General features: G+C 45.6%; 1 protein-coding gene across 7 annotated transcripts in view; it reads left to right on the top strand.

Moving 5' to 3' along the window:
• Positions 1–634: 634 nt before the first annotated feature.
• Positions 635–20,039, top strand: part of UBE2V1 (ubiquitin conjugating enzyme E2 V1) — a 34,848-nt gene continuing 15,443 nt past the window's right edge. For 2 of the 7 annotated variants that reach the window (XM_054466506.2, XM_063659332.1), the window contains exons 1-3: positions 635–973; positions 1,050–1,186; positions 19,795–19,943. In XM_054466506.2, coding sequence (XP_054322481.1) covers positions 1,096–1,186; positions 19,795–19,943 — 240 coding nt within the window. In that variant the 5' untranslated portion in view covers positions 635–973; positions 1,050–1,095. Of the gene's footprint in view, positions 974–1,049; positions 1,187–2,618; positions 3,543–14,598; positions 14,620–19,794; positions 19,944–20,039 lie in introns of those variants that run through there. The other 5 variants (XM_063659335.1, XM_054466507.2, XM_063659333.1 and 2 more) reach the window with 5 other exon arrangements.

The following is a 20,039-nucleotide window of genomic DNA, read 5'->3' as shown; positions in this document are numbered from 1 at the left end:
AGGGGAGGGAAAGTTTCCGAACACCCACTCCGCCATGGGAGGACATGGCGACTGGACTGGCGGTAAACAGTGCCCAACACGCCTTCTCTCTGGGTTCCCTGCTACCAATATTGCTGCTGCCCAATTGGGTGTCCTCGCCCTGTCTCCTCATGGCAGCACGATGCACTTTGTAAAAAGGCAAACCTGCCCACATTTAGCTCAAAACCTCCCAGGCTCCACCTCCCTCATCACGGGAGAGCCAGCGAGTGACACAGGGTAAAGAGAACTGGATTCCAAAACTGATTTTACTCCTTCCTTGTTGTGTGACCTTGGAAAAGCCATCTAACTCCTCTAAGTCTCAGTGTTCTCATCTCACAAATGGAAATGGTAACAGCTACTTTGCAAGGTTCATTGAGGATTAAGTAATAATAGCAGCTAATACTTATATTGCACTTAGTACCAAGCCCTCTCCTAAATTCTCTAGTTCTATTAACCATTTTAATCTTCCCCAAAATCCGATAAAACAAGACTCTTATCCCATCAGCTGAGTTTATCAGCTCAAGCGCAGAGCGGTGATCAGGCGCAGGCGCCGGAAGGAATCCCGCTCTGGGGACCGGCTGTGACGTCCAGGAATAGGGCAGAACCTCTTCGAGGGAGCGTGTGCGCGGGACGTACTACAACTCCCACCAGGCACCGCGCCAATGCTAGACTACAACAACCAGCATGCCCTGGGCTGTCCCGCTTAACCTCTTCCTGCGATGAGCTCTGCATGGGAATTATTATTGTCAATTTTACTTGCAAGAAGTTTCCTACAAGAGCCAAGGAATCCATGCGAGTAAACATTTACGGGCACCATAGATAAAAGGCTTGTGTTTTAATCCTCATCCTCCACCTGTTAGCTCTGAGTCTCAGTTTTCTCATCTCTAAAAATGGGGATATTCACAGGAGTTGCTGCATCGAGTTGTGAGGATTAAAAACTGGATGTAACGGCTTGGTAATTATCAGCTCTTCTTGTGTCCCTTCCTCCTCCCTGTGCCAAGGGGTTTTAGGAAAGCATTTTATCTCCACAGCATTCCTATGAGGTTGATACTACTATCCTCATAGAAGGGGAAACTGATGCCAGGAGAGGTTCAAGCGTCTTACCTGAAGTCACAAAGCAAACTGAGTGATGAAGGAAGACTTGAACCTAGAAAATTTCACTGCAAAGGTGAGTCCACCTTAGGAACCCAAATGCTTCCACTTGCTACTGGTGCTTTACAGTGACCCCAAGTCCAGGGCAAGTATTTTCTGTGCTCCCCAAAGCAAACTTGTATCACGTGATACACGAAAAGTCAAGTTGCTTCACCTGTAGCCAGTGCTGGCACTTTCAGAGCTAATTATAGCTGAATTTGATGTGGTTGGAGGAATCGAGGAAGGCTTCCCTGAGGGGATGGTGCTGGATCTGAGAACTGAAGAGTGGGAACAGCACAGGCAAAGCCCCTGAAGTGGGAGAGGGCATGTGTTCCAGGGGGCTTGCAAAGGGCCAGTGTCGCCGCAGAGGTACAGAAAGTCTCAGAGGTGCAGGCTGTGCCAAGGCTATGGTGAGGCAAGTGAGGTACCTAGGGTGCAGATTTTTTTTTTTTTTTTTTTTTTGAGACCGAATCTCTCTCTGTTGCCCAGGCTGGAATGCAATGGCGCGATCTCGGCTCACTGCAACCTCTGCCTCCTGGGTTCACTCGATTCTCCTGCCTCAGCCTCCTGAGTAGCTGGGATTACAGGTGCATGCTACCACGCGCCGCTAATTTTTGTATTTTTAGTAGAGAAAAGGTTTCACCATGTTGACCAGGCTGGTCTCGAACTCCTGACCTCAGGTGATCTGCCCACCTCGGCCTCCCAAAGTGCTGGGAGCCACCATGCCCTGCCCTAGGGTGCAGATTTTAAGGAGTCACTCACCTGCAGCGCTGTGCAAGTGCAGAGTCAGGACCTGAGTGAAAGCCCCGTTAAATCTGACCAACCCATCCTCGTCCCTGCCCTGGGTGCAGAGCCTTGTGCACAGGGTGTCCAGGCATCCTGCTTTGCCCTGGAGAGCCCTGGTTTCCACTTGTCCTGGTGAGATTATAATAGGTCCCCTTTTAATCTGATGTGTGTCCTCATTAGGTGATAATTCTATGGTCACTCAACTTGTAAAGTTTGTATTTTATCCGGAGGGAATGGGGAGCCACTGAAGGCTTTAGCTGGAGGGTGTTTTGAGCAGATGTTGGTCTATATGGAGAATGGACCATACGGGAGAGAATGGAAGCTGCTGGGGTCTTCCAAGTGGGAGATAAGGGCAGCTTGCCCTGAGTGGATAAGTGAATGGAGCGGAGAGATGCAGAGTAGGCATTGCTGTCAGACAAAGGTGATGAATTGGATGTGCTGGGTGAGGGCTTCCAGCTTCCTTGTCCCTCTATGTTTAGAGTCCTGGTCCTCCTGCCAGTATTTTGCTCTGTGACCTTAAGCCAGTCCCTTCACCTCTCTCAGCCTCAGTGTCTACATCCATATAAGGGCTTCTCAGACAATTTATAATAAAGGAGAAGTAACTTCTTGGGTTTATTTATTTGCAAAAATATTTCCCAAGGGCCTTTGCACAAGCTGTTCCCTCTACCTCCTCATTGTTACGGTCTCTGTTGAAATATGACCACCTTAGGAGGCCCTTCCTGACCATCCTCTGCTGCCCTTTTCTTGGTTTATCTCTACCCTATCAGAATTATAGTTTCCTGTTTATTTACTCGCTGTCTACGACTAGAATGTAAGCCCCTGAAAGCAGCGATTTGCTTCTTCAGAGATGTCTATCCATCCCCAGCGCCTAGCAGTGTCTGGTACATAGTAGGTGCTTAATGTTTGTTTGGTTGAATGAATGAATGAACGAACGAATGAATGAATGAATGAATTGGGTAGATGGTTAGCAAATGTTTTCCCTGCCACCTTAATGCCCCTAAATCATTTAGCTGCACCCACTCCAAGCCTTCTCTGGCCGGGGAGCATCAATCCTAGGAGCCAGATCATCTGACCTGGAGGGTGATGATTCAAAAAATTTGAACCTGGAGGTTAAAATTCTGCCTGTCTCTGCCACTTAACAGCTGAGTTTAGATAAATCGCTTGATCTCTCTCGGCTGCATTTTTCACATTAATTCTGACCTTGCGGAGATGTGAGGATCTAGATAGGAACTAGACAGGAAAAAGCCCCAAGCGAATTCGGCGCTTTTGTTTGAAGCTATCTTTTCTTTTTCTTTCACAATCGCGCCTTCCCAAGCCTAGTCACCCCTGCCCTTCTCACTAAGCACATCACAACCTCCCTCGCACCCGATGTGGGGGGACTTGCAGGTTGCTGGGCCCTCGAGCACGCAGATATTTCCTTTCTCTAAAAGGGAAGGAAAAGAGCCTCCCAGGCCACGGGTCGTGCAGGTCTCCGGAGCCGGCGTCAGCGGCGGCGTATGTGCGTGCGCGCGCGCCTGCGCATCAGGACCAGGGGACGGGCGGGGGGGTGAAGAAGGGGCCGGCCTTCAAGCAACAGCGACGCAAGATGGCAGCCACCACGGGCTCGGGTGAGCGGGGGCGCCGGGCCCGGCCGGCCGAGGGGGCATGAGCTTGGGCCGGGGGCCGGGGACCCTCAAAGGCTCCTGCAGCGGGGCCAGGGTCCCCGCGCAGCCTCTGTCCGCTGGGCTCCGCGGCAGCCACCGGCGCGGCCTGACCGGGGGAGGAGGAGCAGGCGGTGGCCGGAAGCACGGGCGGGGGGCTGAGGGGCCTGTGGGCGGCGCGGCGAGGCCCTGAGTCTCCCCCGGGAGGCGTGAGGGCCCTCTGCGCTGTCTGGGGGAGCCGGAGTGGGCGAGGAGCGAGCTCCGAGGCACTCCTGAGGATACCGGGGCTGGCGACTCTTAAGGGGCGATCGAGGGGTCCCCTAGAGGAGGCGCCCCGCAGCGGATGGAAGTCCCATACTGGGTGCCAGGGGTGCGGCTGAGGGGGGCCTTGGGATGTCTCGAGGGGACATCAGAGAAGCCCCTCAGGCTGGATGGGAGGAAGAAATGGGATCCTGAGGGGGTGACTTGAGAGGATCCCCTATCTGTTGAGGGAACGGCTCCGGCGTTAGTTTTAGAGATGGGGTTAGCTGAGGAAATAGCTATGTTGACTAGAAAGGAGGAGCCTTGGAACGGCTGCTTTTGGGGAGAATGAAGGGGATCTCCGCATGATAAGTCAGAGGAGGGAAAAGGATTCAGATGCCAGAGGGACCTAATAGCGGTGATAGTGAAATGACCCCATCATTACCAGTCTCCTATTCGAGGATACAGATGGATTGCTCCAAGTTAGGTTTCAGGGGACAAGGTCCGAGTGGGGCAGTTGGTGGAAGCCTCTGATATTGGATGAGGGAGAACAGGTGAATTGGGAACCCCGAGGATGTCTCTTTGGGAGTGGGGATTCAACTGAGGGAAGCCCCTGAAATGAGGGAGTGGAAAAGGTTGGGTTCCGGAGATGTTTCCTGTAAAGGAGAAAAGTCTCCTCTTTTTGAATTGAGTGAGGGAAGCATATTCTAGAAGTGTCTCTTTCTGTGGAGACGCTCACTCTCATCGACTCCTTTAATAATTGGGACAAATATGTGGGTTCAGCCCAGAAGTTCCCCACTGGCTGATGGGAGTGGGGAGGTGAATAGATGAAATGGGAACTCTTGGGTGAGGCTGCACCCTCAGGTGCCTGGCAGTGAAGTTGGCCAAGGAGGTTCTCTGAGATGGGGTGAAAATGGGTTACCTCTCTGATGGAGGAAGCAAACAGGGCCACAGTGTTCCCCACTGTGGGGCTGCAGGGACACCAGCCTGAGTACAGCAATCATTGGGATATTTAAGGCCACAGCAGCAGCAGTGTTGGGAAGGAATTGGTGATACATGGGAAATAGGGTGAGGGGAATTCTTTATAAATGTTGCTCCTCTGCGTTCTCAAGGATCCATACTTGCCTGATGGTTGTGGTAGGTATAAAAGAAATTGAATGTGGGGGATCTGACTGAAGTGACCCACCACAAGATGCTGCCTTTTGCGTTTAAAACAGTGGAGTCTTCTTGCAGAATAGCGGAGACCATGAATCCTTTTACTCGATTTTGATTTCAGCTGGAACAGTGCTGAGTCAATTCATTTACCATGACGCTGCCCCAGGCACCCCCAGAAGAGAGATTCTGAGTCAGGCCAGACTGCTGGGTAAAACTTCTCACCAGAATAACACTCCTACCAGGTCGTAATAAACCAAGGGGCCCAGTGTGCTGGTGGTAGCCAGCAATAAGGTGCTGTTGCAGCTCAGCCCTGCTTGCAGTCACTCGGTTGGCTACCTACAATCTGGGTTAACAGCTGCCCGATTCTAACTTCTCCAGACCCTGACAGTTAAAAAGTGAGTGCTTCATAAATGGCTATGGTGATGATCAGATAAAATGTCAGCTGCTGTCTAGTGGAATACAAGAGCACTTGGCATGGTTTAGATAACATAGGACAGGCTTTGAGGTGCCCTAAAATGGACTTCCCAAAATTCTTTTGTCTGTTTATTCAACAGATACTTACTGGGGGCCTATTATGTCCCATCGTGGATAGCAAACAAAATGGACATAGTCTGTGTCCTTCAGGAGTTTCCATTCAAGTCAGGGAGAGAAGGCTGTTAAGGAGTAAATAAGACAATTTCAGATAGCAGTAAGTGCTATGGAGGAAATTGTGTGATGTGATAGTGTCTGGAGAGGTGGTCAGGAAAGTGACATTTCAACTGAGTCAGATAATGGAAAGAGCCAACCCTACAGTGTCACAGGCAGGAGAGAGGGTGGGCTGTGAGTGCAAAGGTCCTGTGGCGGGACTGAGCTTGGCATGTTGAAATAACAGGATAAAAGGCCTTCATGTGCAAGCAAGGCTTGTTAAGGAGATGAGTTGGAGAGACATGGCTTTGGATTTGAGATGGTGTGAGGGGAAGCCATCAAACAAGTGTCTGGTATGAAGTAGGCATTGAGTAGATATTTGTTGAATGAATGAATAAGAGTCTTAAAAAGAGTATGATAAGATCTGACCTTCGTCCCTAGGCAGCGAAAAGAGTGCAGGGTGCTAAGAGTAAAGCAGACCTTACTGGGTTAAACTAAAATGAGTGTACAGGCCTCTCTGCTTTCTAACCCTGAGAAGTCTTGCAGGTGTGGTCAGGGCCCCGAGGCCTTCCTTAGTCAGGTTTAGAGTGAGGCTCTTGATTAATCTGTGCCTCTGGTTGCCAGGAAACAGCTGTGAAGCCTTTGAGTTCCTGTAAGGGCTGAACTTAGTTTTTTATGGTCACTGCTTTCAGCTTTTGGCTACACCGCCTTCCCACTTCCTTTGGTTCTGCAATGTGTGATATCTACATATGTCTTAGAGGGTGGAACTGTGAAAAGCCCACCACAGATCCTCAGAATCCCCATGTTATGACGGGTGACTTCCTCCTGCTTTGGCCAGGATTGCAGCACATCAAATAGTGGCCCTTGGTTACCAGGCCCTTCCTCTCACTCAGCAGCCCACGAGCTTCCCTGACATTTAATCAGAAAATAAGCGCCAGAGGGGTAAGCCCTGGTGGGGCATGATTTTAAATTTGCATACCTCAGAGTGGCCTCATATGCACATTCAGCTTATAAAAACTTAACCATGTGGGCAGCAGAGATTAGTCTTCCCTTCCATTCAAGGGTCTTCCCCAGAGAGAGCTGGAAATGGATGAAAACTCACAGTCCCTTAGTTCTCAGTTCCTGTGTGTCTCACTGTGTGAGCATCTTATGCCAATTGTAATTAAGTGCCTTTTGTACAGCATGGGCCCTACATTCAAAGAACAGCTTCGTATTGTGCTCAGCCTAAGAAATAGCAGCCTGCCCCAGTGATGGAGGGAAACTGGCTTTGTTGGGCTAGTGCAAGCTTTTTTTTTTTTTTAAGACAGAGTTTCGCCCTGTCACCCGGCTGGAGTGCAGTGGCGTGATCTCGGCTCACTGTAACCTCTGCTTCCCAGGTTCAAGCGATTCTCCTGCCTCAGCCTCCTGAGTAGCTGGGATCACAGGCACGCGCCACCACGCCTGGCTAATTTTTGTATTTTTAGTAGAGACAGGGTTTCACCATGTTGGTCAGGCTGGTCTCAAACTCCTGACCTCATGATCCGCCCATCTCACCCTCCCAAAGTGCTAGGATTACAGGCGTAAATCACTGTGCCGAGCTGCAAGCTATTATTTTCTTAAGGGATTACCAACGTTAATTTTGATGATCATGATTTTCCCCCTTCACATTAACTGAAAACCACTCTATTTCCCCCACCACATTCTCTTTTCTCTTCATATCTCTGTCCCTCCCACCTCCCCCCAAATTGTAGCTCTGCAGTAATTTGATAAAAGTGGAATACAAAATATGAAGTCAGGAATCCTTTGCTTAATTTTGAAGGGGCACAGTGAAGTTCAGGGCAGCACATTTGGCAAAATAAATGTTTGAATACTATGACTGTTATATTGTGGATAGTGCTTTAGAGTGTCCCACAGACTTCGACTTACCTGTGATGTTTTCTCATCTAACTCTCCATAGCCTGGTCACCAGCCAGGGGCAGTATCCACCCACATTACTGAGGGAGGAGCCAAAAGCCAAGGGACACTGGTGATGCTCAGACTAGAGCCCAGGCATTTTTAACTCCTGTTCCCTCACCAGCCTGCTCCAGTACCTTAGGAAGGAAATGGAAAAGGCATGGATTTAGGGATATGTTCTTCCTAAGTCTTGGAGTGTTTAATCTTGGAGAGAGAAAGGGCTTTAGTAAGAAGTGTCTACAGCTACCCGTTTCAGGAACCCTTTTTATAGCATCTCTGGCCACTGTTTGTCCTCTTCTGGGTTATGTGCTGTCCAAGGAGAGTGAGGTCCTTTTTTCAGGAAGCTCTTGCTTATATTTTATACTGAATAACTCACACCTCTTGGGCTTGGAGCCCCATCATGGCATGTACAAAGTAGTTCCTCATCCTTATTTACATGCAAGCCATCAGACTTCTTTTTAAGTTGCACTCTTGGGTTTACTAAGTGCTAGACACTGTATTAACTACATTATCTCACTTGTCACAGCAGCCCATTGAGGCAGGTATCGATTGTGAAGGTGAGGAAACAGGCCAGGAGAGGAGTGACTAGCCTGAGGTGCAGAGCCTGGGTGCTCTGGGATGGTGTTGCTTCAGGACACGTGCTCTTGGCCGAATGATCGTTCTTCCAGCCCCCATTTCTTATTCTCTGAGGTAGGCCTTGCAAGCATCTTCAGCCATTGGCATGTCTGTTATTTCTGCCTTGGCTGATTAGCTTATTCATGGGTAGATAGCAATGGCCTCTCAAGTAGTAGTCTTTCCTCATCTTCACATCCACCCTGTCACAAGTCCAGTAGGTGTAACCCCAAACTAAATGCCAAATCCTCCTTTCTGTCTCCACTCTTGTCATCCTAATCTAACCAGAACCATCTTTCTCTTGCCTGGAAGATGGAAAAAGCCTCTTGCTTTCAGTCTTACCCTTTCCATTTTCTATACAGGAGACAGAATGATCTTTCACAGACGTAAAATAGAAACTGCCACTCCCCTTCAGCAAGCCCTTCCCACTGCTCTTACTACAGAATAACCCATCCCTTTTCCGTGGCCCACAAGGCCCTGCCGCCTTGACTTCATGTGGTATCACACACCTCTGATCTTGCTCTGTCCCCAGATCTTCATGGGCCTGACTGCTGTTCTTCAGGTCGCAGCTACCCAGAAAGGCCATGCCTGAGCACTCCATTCAATAGTTTTTTAGTCATTGTCACAGCTTCTTGTTTTGTTCTGTTTCTCTAAAGCGCTTAACCTTACCTGAAGTGTTGTTTCATTGCGTATTTTCTATGCCTTTTCACTAGGGCAAGATTCTGTCTCAACTTCTGCTGTGTCCCTAGCACCAGCACAGTTCTGGACAAAATAGTAGGTACTCAGTAAATATTTGTGAATGTTGCAGTGAGTTAATTCAGGATCCCTTTGATGTAGCCAAATGGATACATTTGACAATTTATGGAGAAACAATGTATCCGATAGGGCAGAAGCAAAAGTGGCTATTCAGCCTTTCAAAAAACTGAAACTCTTATCCTTATTTGGTGGTATTTATAGAGGTACTTGATCATAGAATTAACCATCTTCCCCTTCTCCAGTTGTCCTGACTCATTTCCCACATCTTGTTTCCCCCTTTGTCAAAGAAAATCTGATGCTTGGCCTTGGTCACTGACCCTAGCAGCAGAACAGAGGGTCTTGCATTCTGTCACTAGCTGTTGTCACGTGGCTGGACTGTAAAGAATGACAGGTTGCTACTAATTCTTTCCCTAGAATTCCCCTAGAGCAATGGATCTCAAACTAGTATACCTCAGAGTCACCTGGAGGGCTTGTCAGATTCTTAGGCCCACCCTTGGAGTTTCAGATTCAGGTATTTTGGGCCGAAGACCTGAGAATGTACATTTCTAGCGAGTTCGTGATGAGGTCCAGGCTGCAGGTCTGGGGACTAACTTGGAGAACCATTGCTCTAGAGAAGGAGAAAAAAAGATCTCCTGGGCAGGCTAACTAGACAGCCAGACTACACTTGGCCGATTCTTCAGAAATAAAAGTTACTTGCTTATGGCTTTATGTCCAGTTTTCAGGGACGTTGAATCCCAGTGCATCACCTTCCATACCTCCTCATAAGTGGGAGCAGTATCAGATTTCTAGCTCAGTTCACTGTCTTCCCTGCATGGGCAACCAAGCCATTTTTAACTAGCAGCTTTCTTTTCAGGAGAAACCTCTGAGGTTCTACCTTTTTTGTTTTTTGTTTTTTTTTTTTTTTGGTTTTGAAACGGAGTTTCACTCTTGTTGCCCAGGCTGGAGTGCAATGGTGCGATCTTGGCTCACCGCAACCTCTGCCTCCCGGGTTCAGGTTCAAGTGATTCTCCTGCCTCAGCCTCCTGAGTAGCTTGGATTACAGGCATGCGCCACCATGTCCAGCTAATTTTGTATTTTTAATAGAGACAGGGTTTCTCCATCTTGGTCAGGCTGTTCGAGAACTCCCGACCTCAGGTGATCCACCCACCTCAGCCTCCCAAAGTGTTGGGATTATAGGTATGAGCCACCACGCCCAGCCAGTTTTACCATTTTAATTCAAGACCTAGGCCAGGGTTTTCCAAGATTGACATGCTGTGATAGCTGCTGCTTGGTGGCCATGATTTTCCCAAAAGATGTTTTAAAGGACTTCAGAATCCTTTTTGTACCATAAATATTTTAATATGTTGCTGTGTTTCAGATTACTGCATTAAATGTTTTACTGTGGCGTGGTGTAAAGCTCCATCAAATATTCATGCTTTTTCAACCTGGTTGCCATATTTTCTTTGTAATATCCTGCAACTGCTGACTTTTCAGTTTATATTTAGCTAAGAGAATAACCGGCTGACTTTTGATACTGACACAGATCCAGGAAAAAGCCTTCTGGAAAGAATGATTCTGAAATAATAGGAACAAATATTTTCTTCAAAAAGTCTTGGATTACTATGATATTTTAGCACCTTCATGAAGTTTTTTTTTTAGCATTTTCATAGTTCACTTTTTAATAGTCATAGTCTATTTGATTATACTTATCATTAGCTATAGATTTTCCTAGTGTACTTCCTAGCTGTTATAGAGCCTGTAGTTCTGTTGGTTTTGCAAGATTATAAGAGTCCTTTTTGTTTTGTTTTGACGAGTCTCTGTTGCCCAGGCTGGGCTGCAGTGGCATGATCGCAGCTCACTGAAACCTCCACCTCCCAGGTTCAAGTGATTGTCATGCCTCAGCCTCCCGATTAGCTGGGTTTGCAGGCATGTGCCACCACAACTGGCTAATTTTTGTATTTTTAATAGAGATGGGGTTTCACCGTGTTGGCCAGGCTGGTCTCAAACTCCCACCTCGGCCTCCCAAAGTGCTGAGATTACAGGTGTGAGCCACCGCGCCTGGCCTATAAGAGTCCGTTTTTATGTCTTCCATATTGTCACTTGATGCTGTTTCTCCAGCTGCCTTTTTGGTGTCAGATTCACAGAGAAATATTGGGAATCTTAAAATTTATGTTGATTCAATTGATTATAAAGTGCTAGAGGACCAAAACATAGAGTATTCTTGGGTTTTCTCATCTGTTGTGCTTCTTCTGTTCTTTGGCATATGTAGGTTTAATTTTTTAATATATTCACTAAAATGTTTTGTTTAATGTACCATGATTTTGAATTTAAACTCTATTTAGAATAGGATGAGCTTTTCACTTGTCACTGATACATCCTGAAGTCTGCAGAATCTCTGAATTCCAACAATATTTGGACTTATGTCCCTGGAGTAGACCCTGAAGTTCTATAACTAGGGTGTGGTTAGGGCATTTGGAATTAAATGCTCTTTTGTTTTGTAGAAAATATTGATGTGTTAACTTTGTATGCAGTTTTTAAATGGTTTGAAATATTAGTAACTTGCTTTCATATATATTTTATGAAACAAAGTTCATTTTATAGTGAAGAATTCTTTGACGTGTGTAATTTGGGTGAGAAACCAGTTTTCCTTTATTTTAAAAAAATTTTAAGTTTTCCTAAAATTCTCATTTATTAAAAATAAAACTAGGCTGGGTGCGGTGGCTCATGCCTGTAATCCCAGCACTTTGAGAGGCTGAGGCAGGTGGATCACTTGAGGTCAGGAGTCTTGAGACCAGCCTGGCCAACATGGTGAAACCCCGTCTTTACTAAACATATGAGAATTAGCTGGGCATGGTGGCACGTGACTGCAATCCCAGCCACTCGGGAGGCTGAGGCAGGAGAATCGCTTGAACCCGGAGGTGAAGGTTGAAGTGAGCCGAGATTGCGCCATTGCACTCCAGCCTGGGTGACAGACTGAGACTCCATCTCTAAAAATAAATTAGAAATGGTTACCAAATTTTACTTATCTCAAAATAAAAACCTTAAGTATGTTCTTTTTTTTTTTTTTTTTTCTCCGTCTCGCTGTCGCCCAGGCTGGAGTGCAGTGGTGCGATCTCGGCTCACTGCAGGCTCCGCCCCCTGGGGTTCACACCATTCTCTTGCCTCAGCCTCCCGAGTAGCTGGGACTACAGGCACCCGCCACCTCGCCCGGCTAATTTTTTGTATTTTTAGTAGAGACGGGGTTTCACCGTGTTAGCCAGGATGGTCTCCATCTCCTAACCTCGTGATCCGCCCGCCTCGGCCTCCCAAAGTGCTGGGATTACAGGCGTGAGCCACCGCGCCCGGCCAGGTATGTTAATTATATGGCAACAGTGTCCAATATTTTGGACCCAGTAGATTAGAGTTTATAATAGGAAATACTGCCATTTCTTTTTTTTTTTTTTTTCGAGACGGAGTCTCACTCTTTTGCCCAGGCTGGAGTGCAGTGGCGCGATCTCGGCTCACTGTAACCTCCGCCTCCCGGGTTCAAGCAATTCTCCTCCCTCAACCTCTCGAGTAGCTGGGATTACAGGCGCCCACCACCATGCCCAGCTAATTTTTGTATTTTTAGTAGAGACAGGGTTTCACCACGTTGGCCAGGATGATCTCGATCTCCTGACCTCGTGATCCGCCTGTCTTGGCCTTCCAAAGTGCTGGGATTACAGGCATGAGCCACCGCGCCTAGCCTGATACTGCCATTTCTTCAACCAGAAAACATTTATTGATATTGAGTATCATTATGTGCCAGACAGCATACCAGATTCTGGGGAGGCGGGATTGAATGAGTCACAGCTCTGACTTGAGAAACTTAGAGAGTGAGTCAGACAATAAAAAAGGAAGAAAATCAAATGTAAAGAAAACATACCGCACAGGCCTGTGTGGAAGTAAAGGTGTTTGGGACCAGGACTGGGGGCTCTGAGAGGGCCTCTCCTGACCGCCTGGCTTCTAATTAAGCTTTATAGCTTTTAAAATTATTATAGTCAGGCCAGGCGCGATGGCTGATGCCTGTAATCCCAGCACCTTGGGAGGCCAAGGCGGGCAGATCACTTGAGGCCAGGAGTTCGAGACCAGCCTAGCCAACATGGTAAAACCCCGTCTCTACTGAAAATGCAAAAATTAGCTGGGCGTGGTGGCAGGCGCCTGTAATCCCAGCTACTTGGGAGGCTGAGGTGCAAGAAACGCTTCAACACAGGAGACCGAGGTTGCAGCGAACCAAAATCACACCACTGCACTCCAGCCTGGGTAACAGAGTGGGACTCTGCCTCTTAATATATAACTGTTCTTAGGCTTTAAAATTCATACTAAGCCCCTTTAATAATCCTTATAATGTTAGACTCCCAGATAATGGTGCTGTGAATGTTTCTCTCTTGTATTTTCAAAAATAAACCAGAATTAGAATTTTGATTGAGTGTTGTTCATTCTGAAATACTGTTCCTAGCTAATACCTAGTCATTCATTAATTCTTTCAATAAGTATTTGGGTGCTTACTCTAGAGGGCAAAACACCCTGATACATTGGAGATTCAGCAGTGAACAAAACAGATGAAGTTTTACTCTCATGGAGCTTATGTTCAGATGGGAGACAGACAAGAAACAACCAATAAAGTGAAACCGAATATATTTACAATGTCGAGTGGCAATGAGTACTATGAAGACAAATAAGGCAAGATAAGGGAATGGACAGTTAGACCCTTGGTTGAGGACAAGGGAACCAGTCAGCCATTCACAGCTCTGGGACAGAGAATTCCAGGGTGAGGGACTCACAAATGCAAAGGCAGGATGTAAGGATGCCTCTTCAGAAACTTAGAGAAGGACTGGTGTAGCTGGAGGAGGTTGGGGGAGCAAGGCAGAGTGGCACAAAATGATGTTGGCGAAGCAGGTGGGGCTCTCTTGGACAGGTGACAAGTTTGGGTGGATTGCAGGTGCAACGGGAGGCCAAGAGTAGGCTTCTGGTAGGAGAGCGAGGGCACCTAGTTTACTTTTAAGAGGATTGTCGGCCGAGCACGGTGGCTCACACCTGTAATCCCAGCACTTTGGGAAGCTGAGGTGGGCGGATCACCTGAGGTCGGGAGTTCAAGACCAGCCTGACCAACATGGAAAAACCCCGTCTCTACTAAAAATACAAAATTAGTCAGGCATGGTGGCGCATGTGGGAGGTAATATATCCATTACTCTGACCTGTCTTTTAAAAACAGAGTGGTAGACCAGGTATCCTTAAGTGAGTGATTCTGGGTCATGACACCCCAAGATCATTGGTGAGAGTACAGTGAACATGCAAGGATGCATACAAGGTTGCTTTTGTGTTTGTTTTTTAGAAAATGAGGTTTGCAGACCTTTTGTCCTTTTTTACTCAATTTTAAAAATTTTCAACAGGTATTTATCTGAAGTACTGCATACAGGCCAGTTTTTTTGTTTTTTGTTGTTGTTGTTGTTTTTTGAACTACCACCACAGTCATGCAAATGAATGTGAGCTGCTGAATTAATTACCCTATCTTCTACATCTCTTCTACTTCCATCACGCAGGCCTATAAGAAGTTTGATGCCACATGTTCGGTCACAGTGTTTGCTCTAGGCAAATGCTTCTGGCTGTATATCCTGAGACATTAGCAGTAGCACACCCCGACGCTGATCATTACCTAGGAGACTTGGATGTGCCTTATCTCTTGCCCTACTCCGAGCCTTTTGCAGCTCCCCCCATTACCCTTAAGGTAAAGTCCAGTAGTAACATGGCTCCAACCTCTTCATCTTTTGTCAAATTTCAGAGAAGGCTGTGAGCCCTCAAAGGCTAAGTAACACTGTCCTCTGGTAGGTTCTGTTTCTCATGTTTTGATATGGTTTTATTTCATTGCCCTTTGTGTATATCTTGTTTCCCCACTGACACCTTAGACTGTGTTAGGGAGACCCCAGTTTTTATTTTGTTCATAGCCCCTAGATTGTCTAGCGAAGTGCTGGATAGGTATTGGATAACTATCACACTGAGAGAAGGTGTGTGTGCCTATATGTTACTGATAATTTATGTATAGGAAAATTTTGACAAGCAGGTAAAAAGCCTAGCAAACTTTTTTTCACTGTGGTCCTGAAATGTGTAAATTTTTTTTTTTTTTTTTGGCGTATAAATGTGGAGTCCAGTTCTGTACACATTAAACATCGTGAGAATTGCTTGAACCCAGGAGGCAGAGGTTGCAGTGAGCCGAGATTGAGTCATTGCACTCCAGCCTAGGGGACAAGAGTGAGACTTCGTCTCAAAAAAAAAAAAAAAAAAAAAAGTTCTTTGAGATCTTCAACGATTTTGAGAGTATAAAGCATTCTTCAGAGCAAAAGGTTTGAGAACTGCTGTTCAAATGAAATAAATGTTTATTGTAATTGTTCAGTAGATAGCAGTTATAGATATTTATATGTATATCACAGCTCCTAGTTGCAATACAGATAGATATTGGCCGGTCCAAAGTTTTTCATTTATTAAACTGTTTCTGGTGCTGGCTTTACAACTTGAGTCAGAATCGAATTGTCCTATAATGCAGGAACAAAAGAAAGCTGACCTTTCCCTCTGCGGGTCTCAATTCCTATTCCAAATCCTAGCCTAAAATAAATCGACCTGACTTATTTCTTTGGTTCAGTTGTATATGTGGGCTTTGCACACTTGTTTTTAAGTATTCGAATATCTAATCCAATAGAAATGTATGTTGGAAGTATAGGATTAATTACTAATATATTTTGCCCTACTTCACAAGTAAAAATTAAATATCAGAAAAATATAACTTGAATTCACTGTTTTGAAACTAATAGCAACAAGCTTGTGATATTTGAATGTTAGGATTTCCTAATCAGATCTGATTGTTAGGTGAAAAGGTAACCTTTCAGCCATAGAAATGCTCTTTGCTTAAGTTTACAAGAGGAATAGTCCTACTATAAATAGTCCAGCTGACATTTAAATACCTGACATAAGAAACTAACACATTTTTTTTGTCTTGCCAAAAAGAGCAACTCAAAATAGAGGTCACTTGTGTAATACAGCTTCCATTCAGTAATGAAGGGCTTAACTATAGAAGCTGTTATACTTTGCCATTTATTTGACAGTCTTAACACTTTTTTTTTTTGGAGATGGAGTCTTGCTCTGTCACTCAGGCTGAAGTGCAGTAGTACGACCTCAGCTCACTGCAGCCTCTGCCTCCAGGGTTCAAGCGATTTTTCTGCCTCAGCCTCCCGAGTAGCTGGGACTACAGGTGCACACCACCACGCCCGGCTAATTTTTGTATTTTTAGTAGAGACAGAGTTTCATCATACTAGCCAGGCTGGTCTTGAACTCCTGACCTTAGGATCTGCCCACCTCGGCCTCCCAAAGTGCTGGAATTACAGGTGTGAGCCACCGCACCCCGTCTTTTTTTTTTTTTTTTTTTTTTTTTTTAAATAGAGACAGGTTCTTGCTCTGTTGCCCAGGCTGGAATGCAGTGGCGTGATCATAGCTCACTACAGACTTGACCTCCCAGGCTCAAGCAGTCCTCCTGTCTCAGCCTCCCAAGCAGCTGGGACTGCAGGTGTGCACCACCACACCCAGCTAATTTATTTATTATTTTTTGTTTATTTTTGTTTTTTGAGACAGGGTCTCACTCTCTCGCCCAGGCTGGAGTGCAGTGGTGCAGTCTCGCCTCACTGCAACCTCCGCCTTCCTGGCTCAAGTGACCCTCCCCTCTCAGCCTCCTGAGTAACTAGGACTACAAGTGGGCACCACCATGCCCAGCTAATTCTTGTATTTTTTTGTAGAGATGAAATTTCTCCATGTTGCCCAGGCTGATCTCGAACTCCTGGCCTCAGACAATTGTCTTGGCCCCTCAAAGTGCTGGGATTACAGGTGTGAGCCGCCATACCCAGCTGACCAAGTTGTAGTAACATTAAAAACATTGTCCATTAAAAGTTAGTCACTTAAGGAATGCTGTTAAGTGAGATTCCTACTCAGAGAAGAACACTTGATCCTTATTGAGATGAAGTGCTGGACAACCAAAGCCCTAAAGAAGCTGAGGGAGCTTGGCTTATGGATTCCTAGGGGAAGGAGCCTTCTGGACAGCAGGAATGACAGTCGCACAGGCCCTGGGTAGGTCCTTGTGTGGGGTGCAGTTGAAATGGTTCCTAATTGGTTTTTTATTATGCAAATAACATGGGATGGTTGTAAAAAATCAGGAAATAGAGAAAGTAGGGGGAATTATCCATAACTCTTTTACCCAGAGATAACAACTGTTAACATCTTGTTCTGTATCCTTACCAACTCTATAAAGCTCCTTAAGATGTCACTCATCATCTATATGAGTTTGCTAGTGCTGTCATAACAAAATACCATAGACTGGGTGGGGCTTAAACAACAAATTTCTCACAGCTCTAGAGACCAGAAGCCCAAGATCAAGGTGTCAGCAGGTTTTGTCACATTCTGAGGTACTGGGAGTTAGGACTTAAGTATATAAATTTGAGAGGAACACAGTTCAGCCCATAACACGATCTGTGAACAAGTACCTCAGTCATCAGCCTTCCTATCAATATGATTCTGTGTTCTTTTGATGTTCATTTTTATTAGTGCAGGCTTATAAATTAACCAGTAGTAATGCAGTGACTTCCCCCCCCCAGCCTAATTAGGATTATTAAAGATTTAGATTGAACCCTTTTTGAACAATAGTTGTGTTGTCTGGCTTTTTGCCTGTAATGTCACCACTATTTTTCAGTTTTATGTTTGCTACAGGAGACTTAATCCAGTATAGCTGAATAATCCAGTTGGCTGCTGTGCAGATGAAAATGCCAGTGTTTTCCAAACAAGCAGTTCAAGTATGCTTGCAGGTTTTGCTGTTTCCTTTCAAATACCATATGTAGTACTATTTAATATTTTTCTTGTAATCAACTGACTCTTTTGCTTACGTTTATTTTAAAGGAAACTTTTACCACTATTATAAATGGGAAGTTAGTATATTACTTACCCTAAGTAAGTTATTCTTAAACATAAATACATGACTGTAAAACGAAGTGTTCAATCACATACCACCGAAAGCCCTCTAACATACCACTACCAACTCTGTCCTTCAGTTGCTTGGACGAAAAACCTGGGAGCTGTAGTTGACTCTTGTCTCTCACACCTCACAGGCAACCTGATAGCAAATCTCCACAGCTCAGACCTCTAAAATGCCTAGAATTACACCGCTCCTCACTACTTTCCTGCTATCACCCTGGTCCAAACTGGTATTATCTTTTGCTAGGATTATTGCAGTAGCCTCCTAGCTGCTTCTGCCCTTGCTCCCTTCACTCTCGTCCTCACACAACAGTCTGAGGGATCCTATTAAAAACAAGACAGATCATGTCACTCAGTAACAGCTGGCATCCTTAATCTCCTCTTGCTCTCTCATCTTCCTCACTTGGTTTGAGCTAAATTGGCCTCCTTGCTGTCCTTTGACACTCTAAGCAGCCTCTATTTTATGGCCTTTGCACTTGTTTGCTCTGTCTCAAAGACTTTCCCCTCAGCTATCCATAAATCATGCCCTCTCACCTTCTTCAGGTCTTTAGTTATGACACCTGATTGCAATAACACTTTTCCTTTATCCCTCCATTTAAAAGTATAGCCCCTCCCGTATTACTCCCTCCTCCGGAACACCAGGATCTGTCATACTGTATAATTTACATATTGATTTTTGTCCATTATATGTCTCCTACTAGAATGTAAGCTGCAGGCATTTTTGTTTTATTCACTGCTTGTTGTTCAGTGCTTAGAAAAGTCCCCAATGTGTACTAAGTGCTCAAATATTTGTTCCAATTGAATTAATGGCATGTGTCCTACACTTTGGGAAATACATATACTGGCAACACCTCCCACAATCTGGGGTCCCTCCAGTGAGCCTCTCTTCACAGTCACATGGTTAGTCCTATTTGTCTCTGAGAGTCTGGCCAATTGAGAGCTCAGCATTCAAGGCAGAGAGCTTGAAACTTGACTGGATCCTGAGTGGATCCTGAGTTTTTTCCAGAGAAAATAGTGCATATGCCAGGGAAAATGGGGGAGGAAGGAGAGACAGGCAGGATTGGTTGGGAGTGCAACCCTAGGAGAGATGATTTGTTCCCCAAGCACAGAAGGAAAGTCCATCTCTCTCTCCTCCCATAGCCCCATCCCTTGTCTGGCCCCAGTACCTAGGTTCTGTTCTGGAAGACACCTACAAATGGCTCAAGCCTCAGCCTGAACCCGGTACTGTGGCTTGAACCTGTAGGGTGTGTTCATGCATTGCTTTCAAGAGCTACTTGCCAGGCTTTGGGATTTTTGGAAAAAAATTAGAGAACCAGCTATTCCCTTTTAGCTTTTTTGTAAGTTAAAAGAGAAACTATCACTTAAATAATTGAAAAACAATAGAATATTTTATCCTTGGTGCCTTCAGTTGATTCGTAGTTGATGAAGAGGATATCATTTTTATTTGCCATATCCATGGTGACTATTCCTCCTAAAGGTTGTTTGAGAGTCATACCAACAAAGAAGCATAGTCTTAGCCTCTTGTCTTCCAGGGTACTTTTGTTAGCACCTGATATTGATGGTTTTCATCTCACACTAGTTGACCCCAATTCATAGACATTTAGACATGTAAGCCCCTTAGGAGGTTTGTCCAAGGGGTAGGGGTGGGGTATCTTTCTAAGTTTGGTTTTCTAGCCCTAGTCACTTCACCTGTCAGAGAACCATGTGCCCCTTCCCTCTAGTTGTGCTGGTTGATACTGATAGCTTTATAAGTAGCAGGTTTGAGGTGTGGTAACTTTCCGTGATTTTTTGCATGTTAGCATCTTGATTCCCAGGGAGAGATAATGAGCAGCTAGCTCTAGGCTTACAAGTTCCCCTGGAGTTGCTGGTATCTTGAATTTCTTTCCATTTATTTTAGGAGTAAAAGTCCCTCGCAATTTCCGACTGTTGGAAGAACTCGAAGAAGGCCAGAAAGGAGTAGGAGATGGCACAGTTAGCTGGGGTCTAGAAGATGACGAAGACATGACACTTACAAGATGGACAGGGATGATAATTGGGCCTCCAAGAGTAAGCGTCGAGCTACGGCTATAAATGTCAATGTCTTAAATTCACTGTGCCTCCTTTTAAAAAATATTAGCCTTATCACGGAAAAAAAGCTCACCA

This window comes from Pongo pygmaeus, chromosome 21 (assembly GCF_028885625.2).
Source record: "Pongo pygmaeus isolate AG05252 chromosome 21, NHGRI_mPonPyg2-v2.0_pri, whole genome shotgun sequence".
Taxonomy (NCBI): Eukaryota; Metazoa; Chordata; class Mammalia; order Primates; family Hominidae; genus Pongo; species Pongo pygmaeus.
The sequence above is the reverse complement of the archived record's forward strand: the minus strand, read 5'-3'. Positions and strand labels throughout refer to the sequence as shown.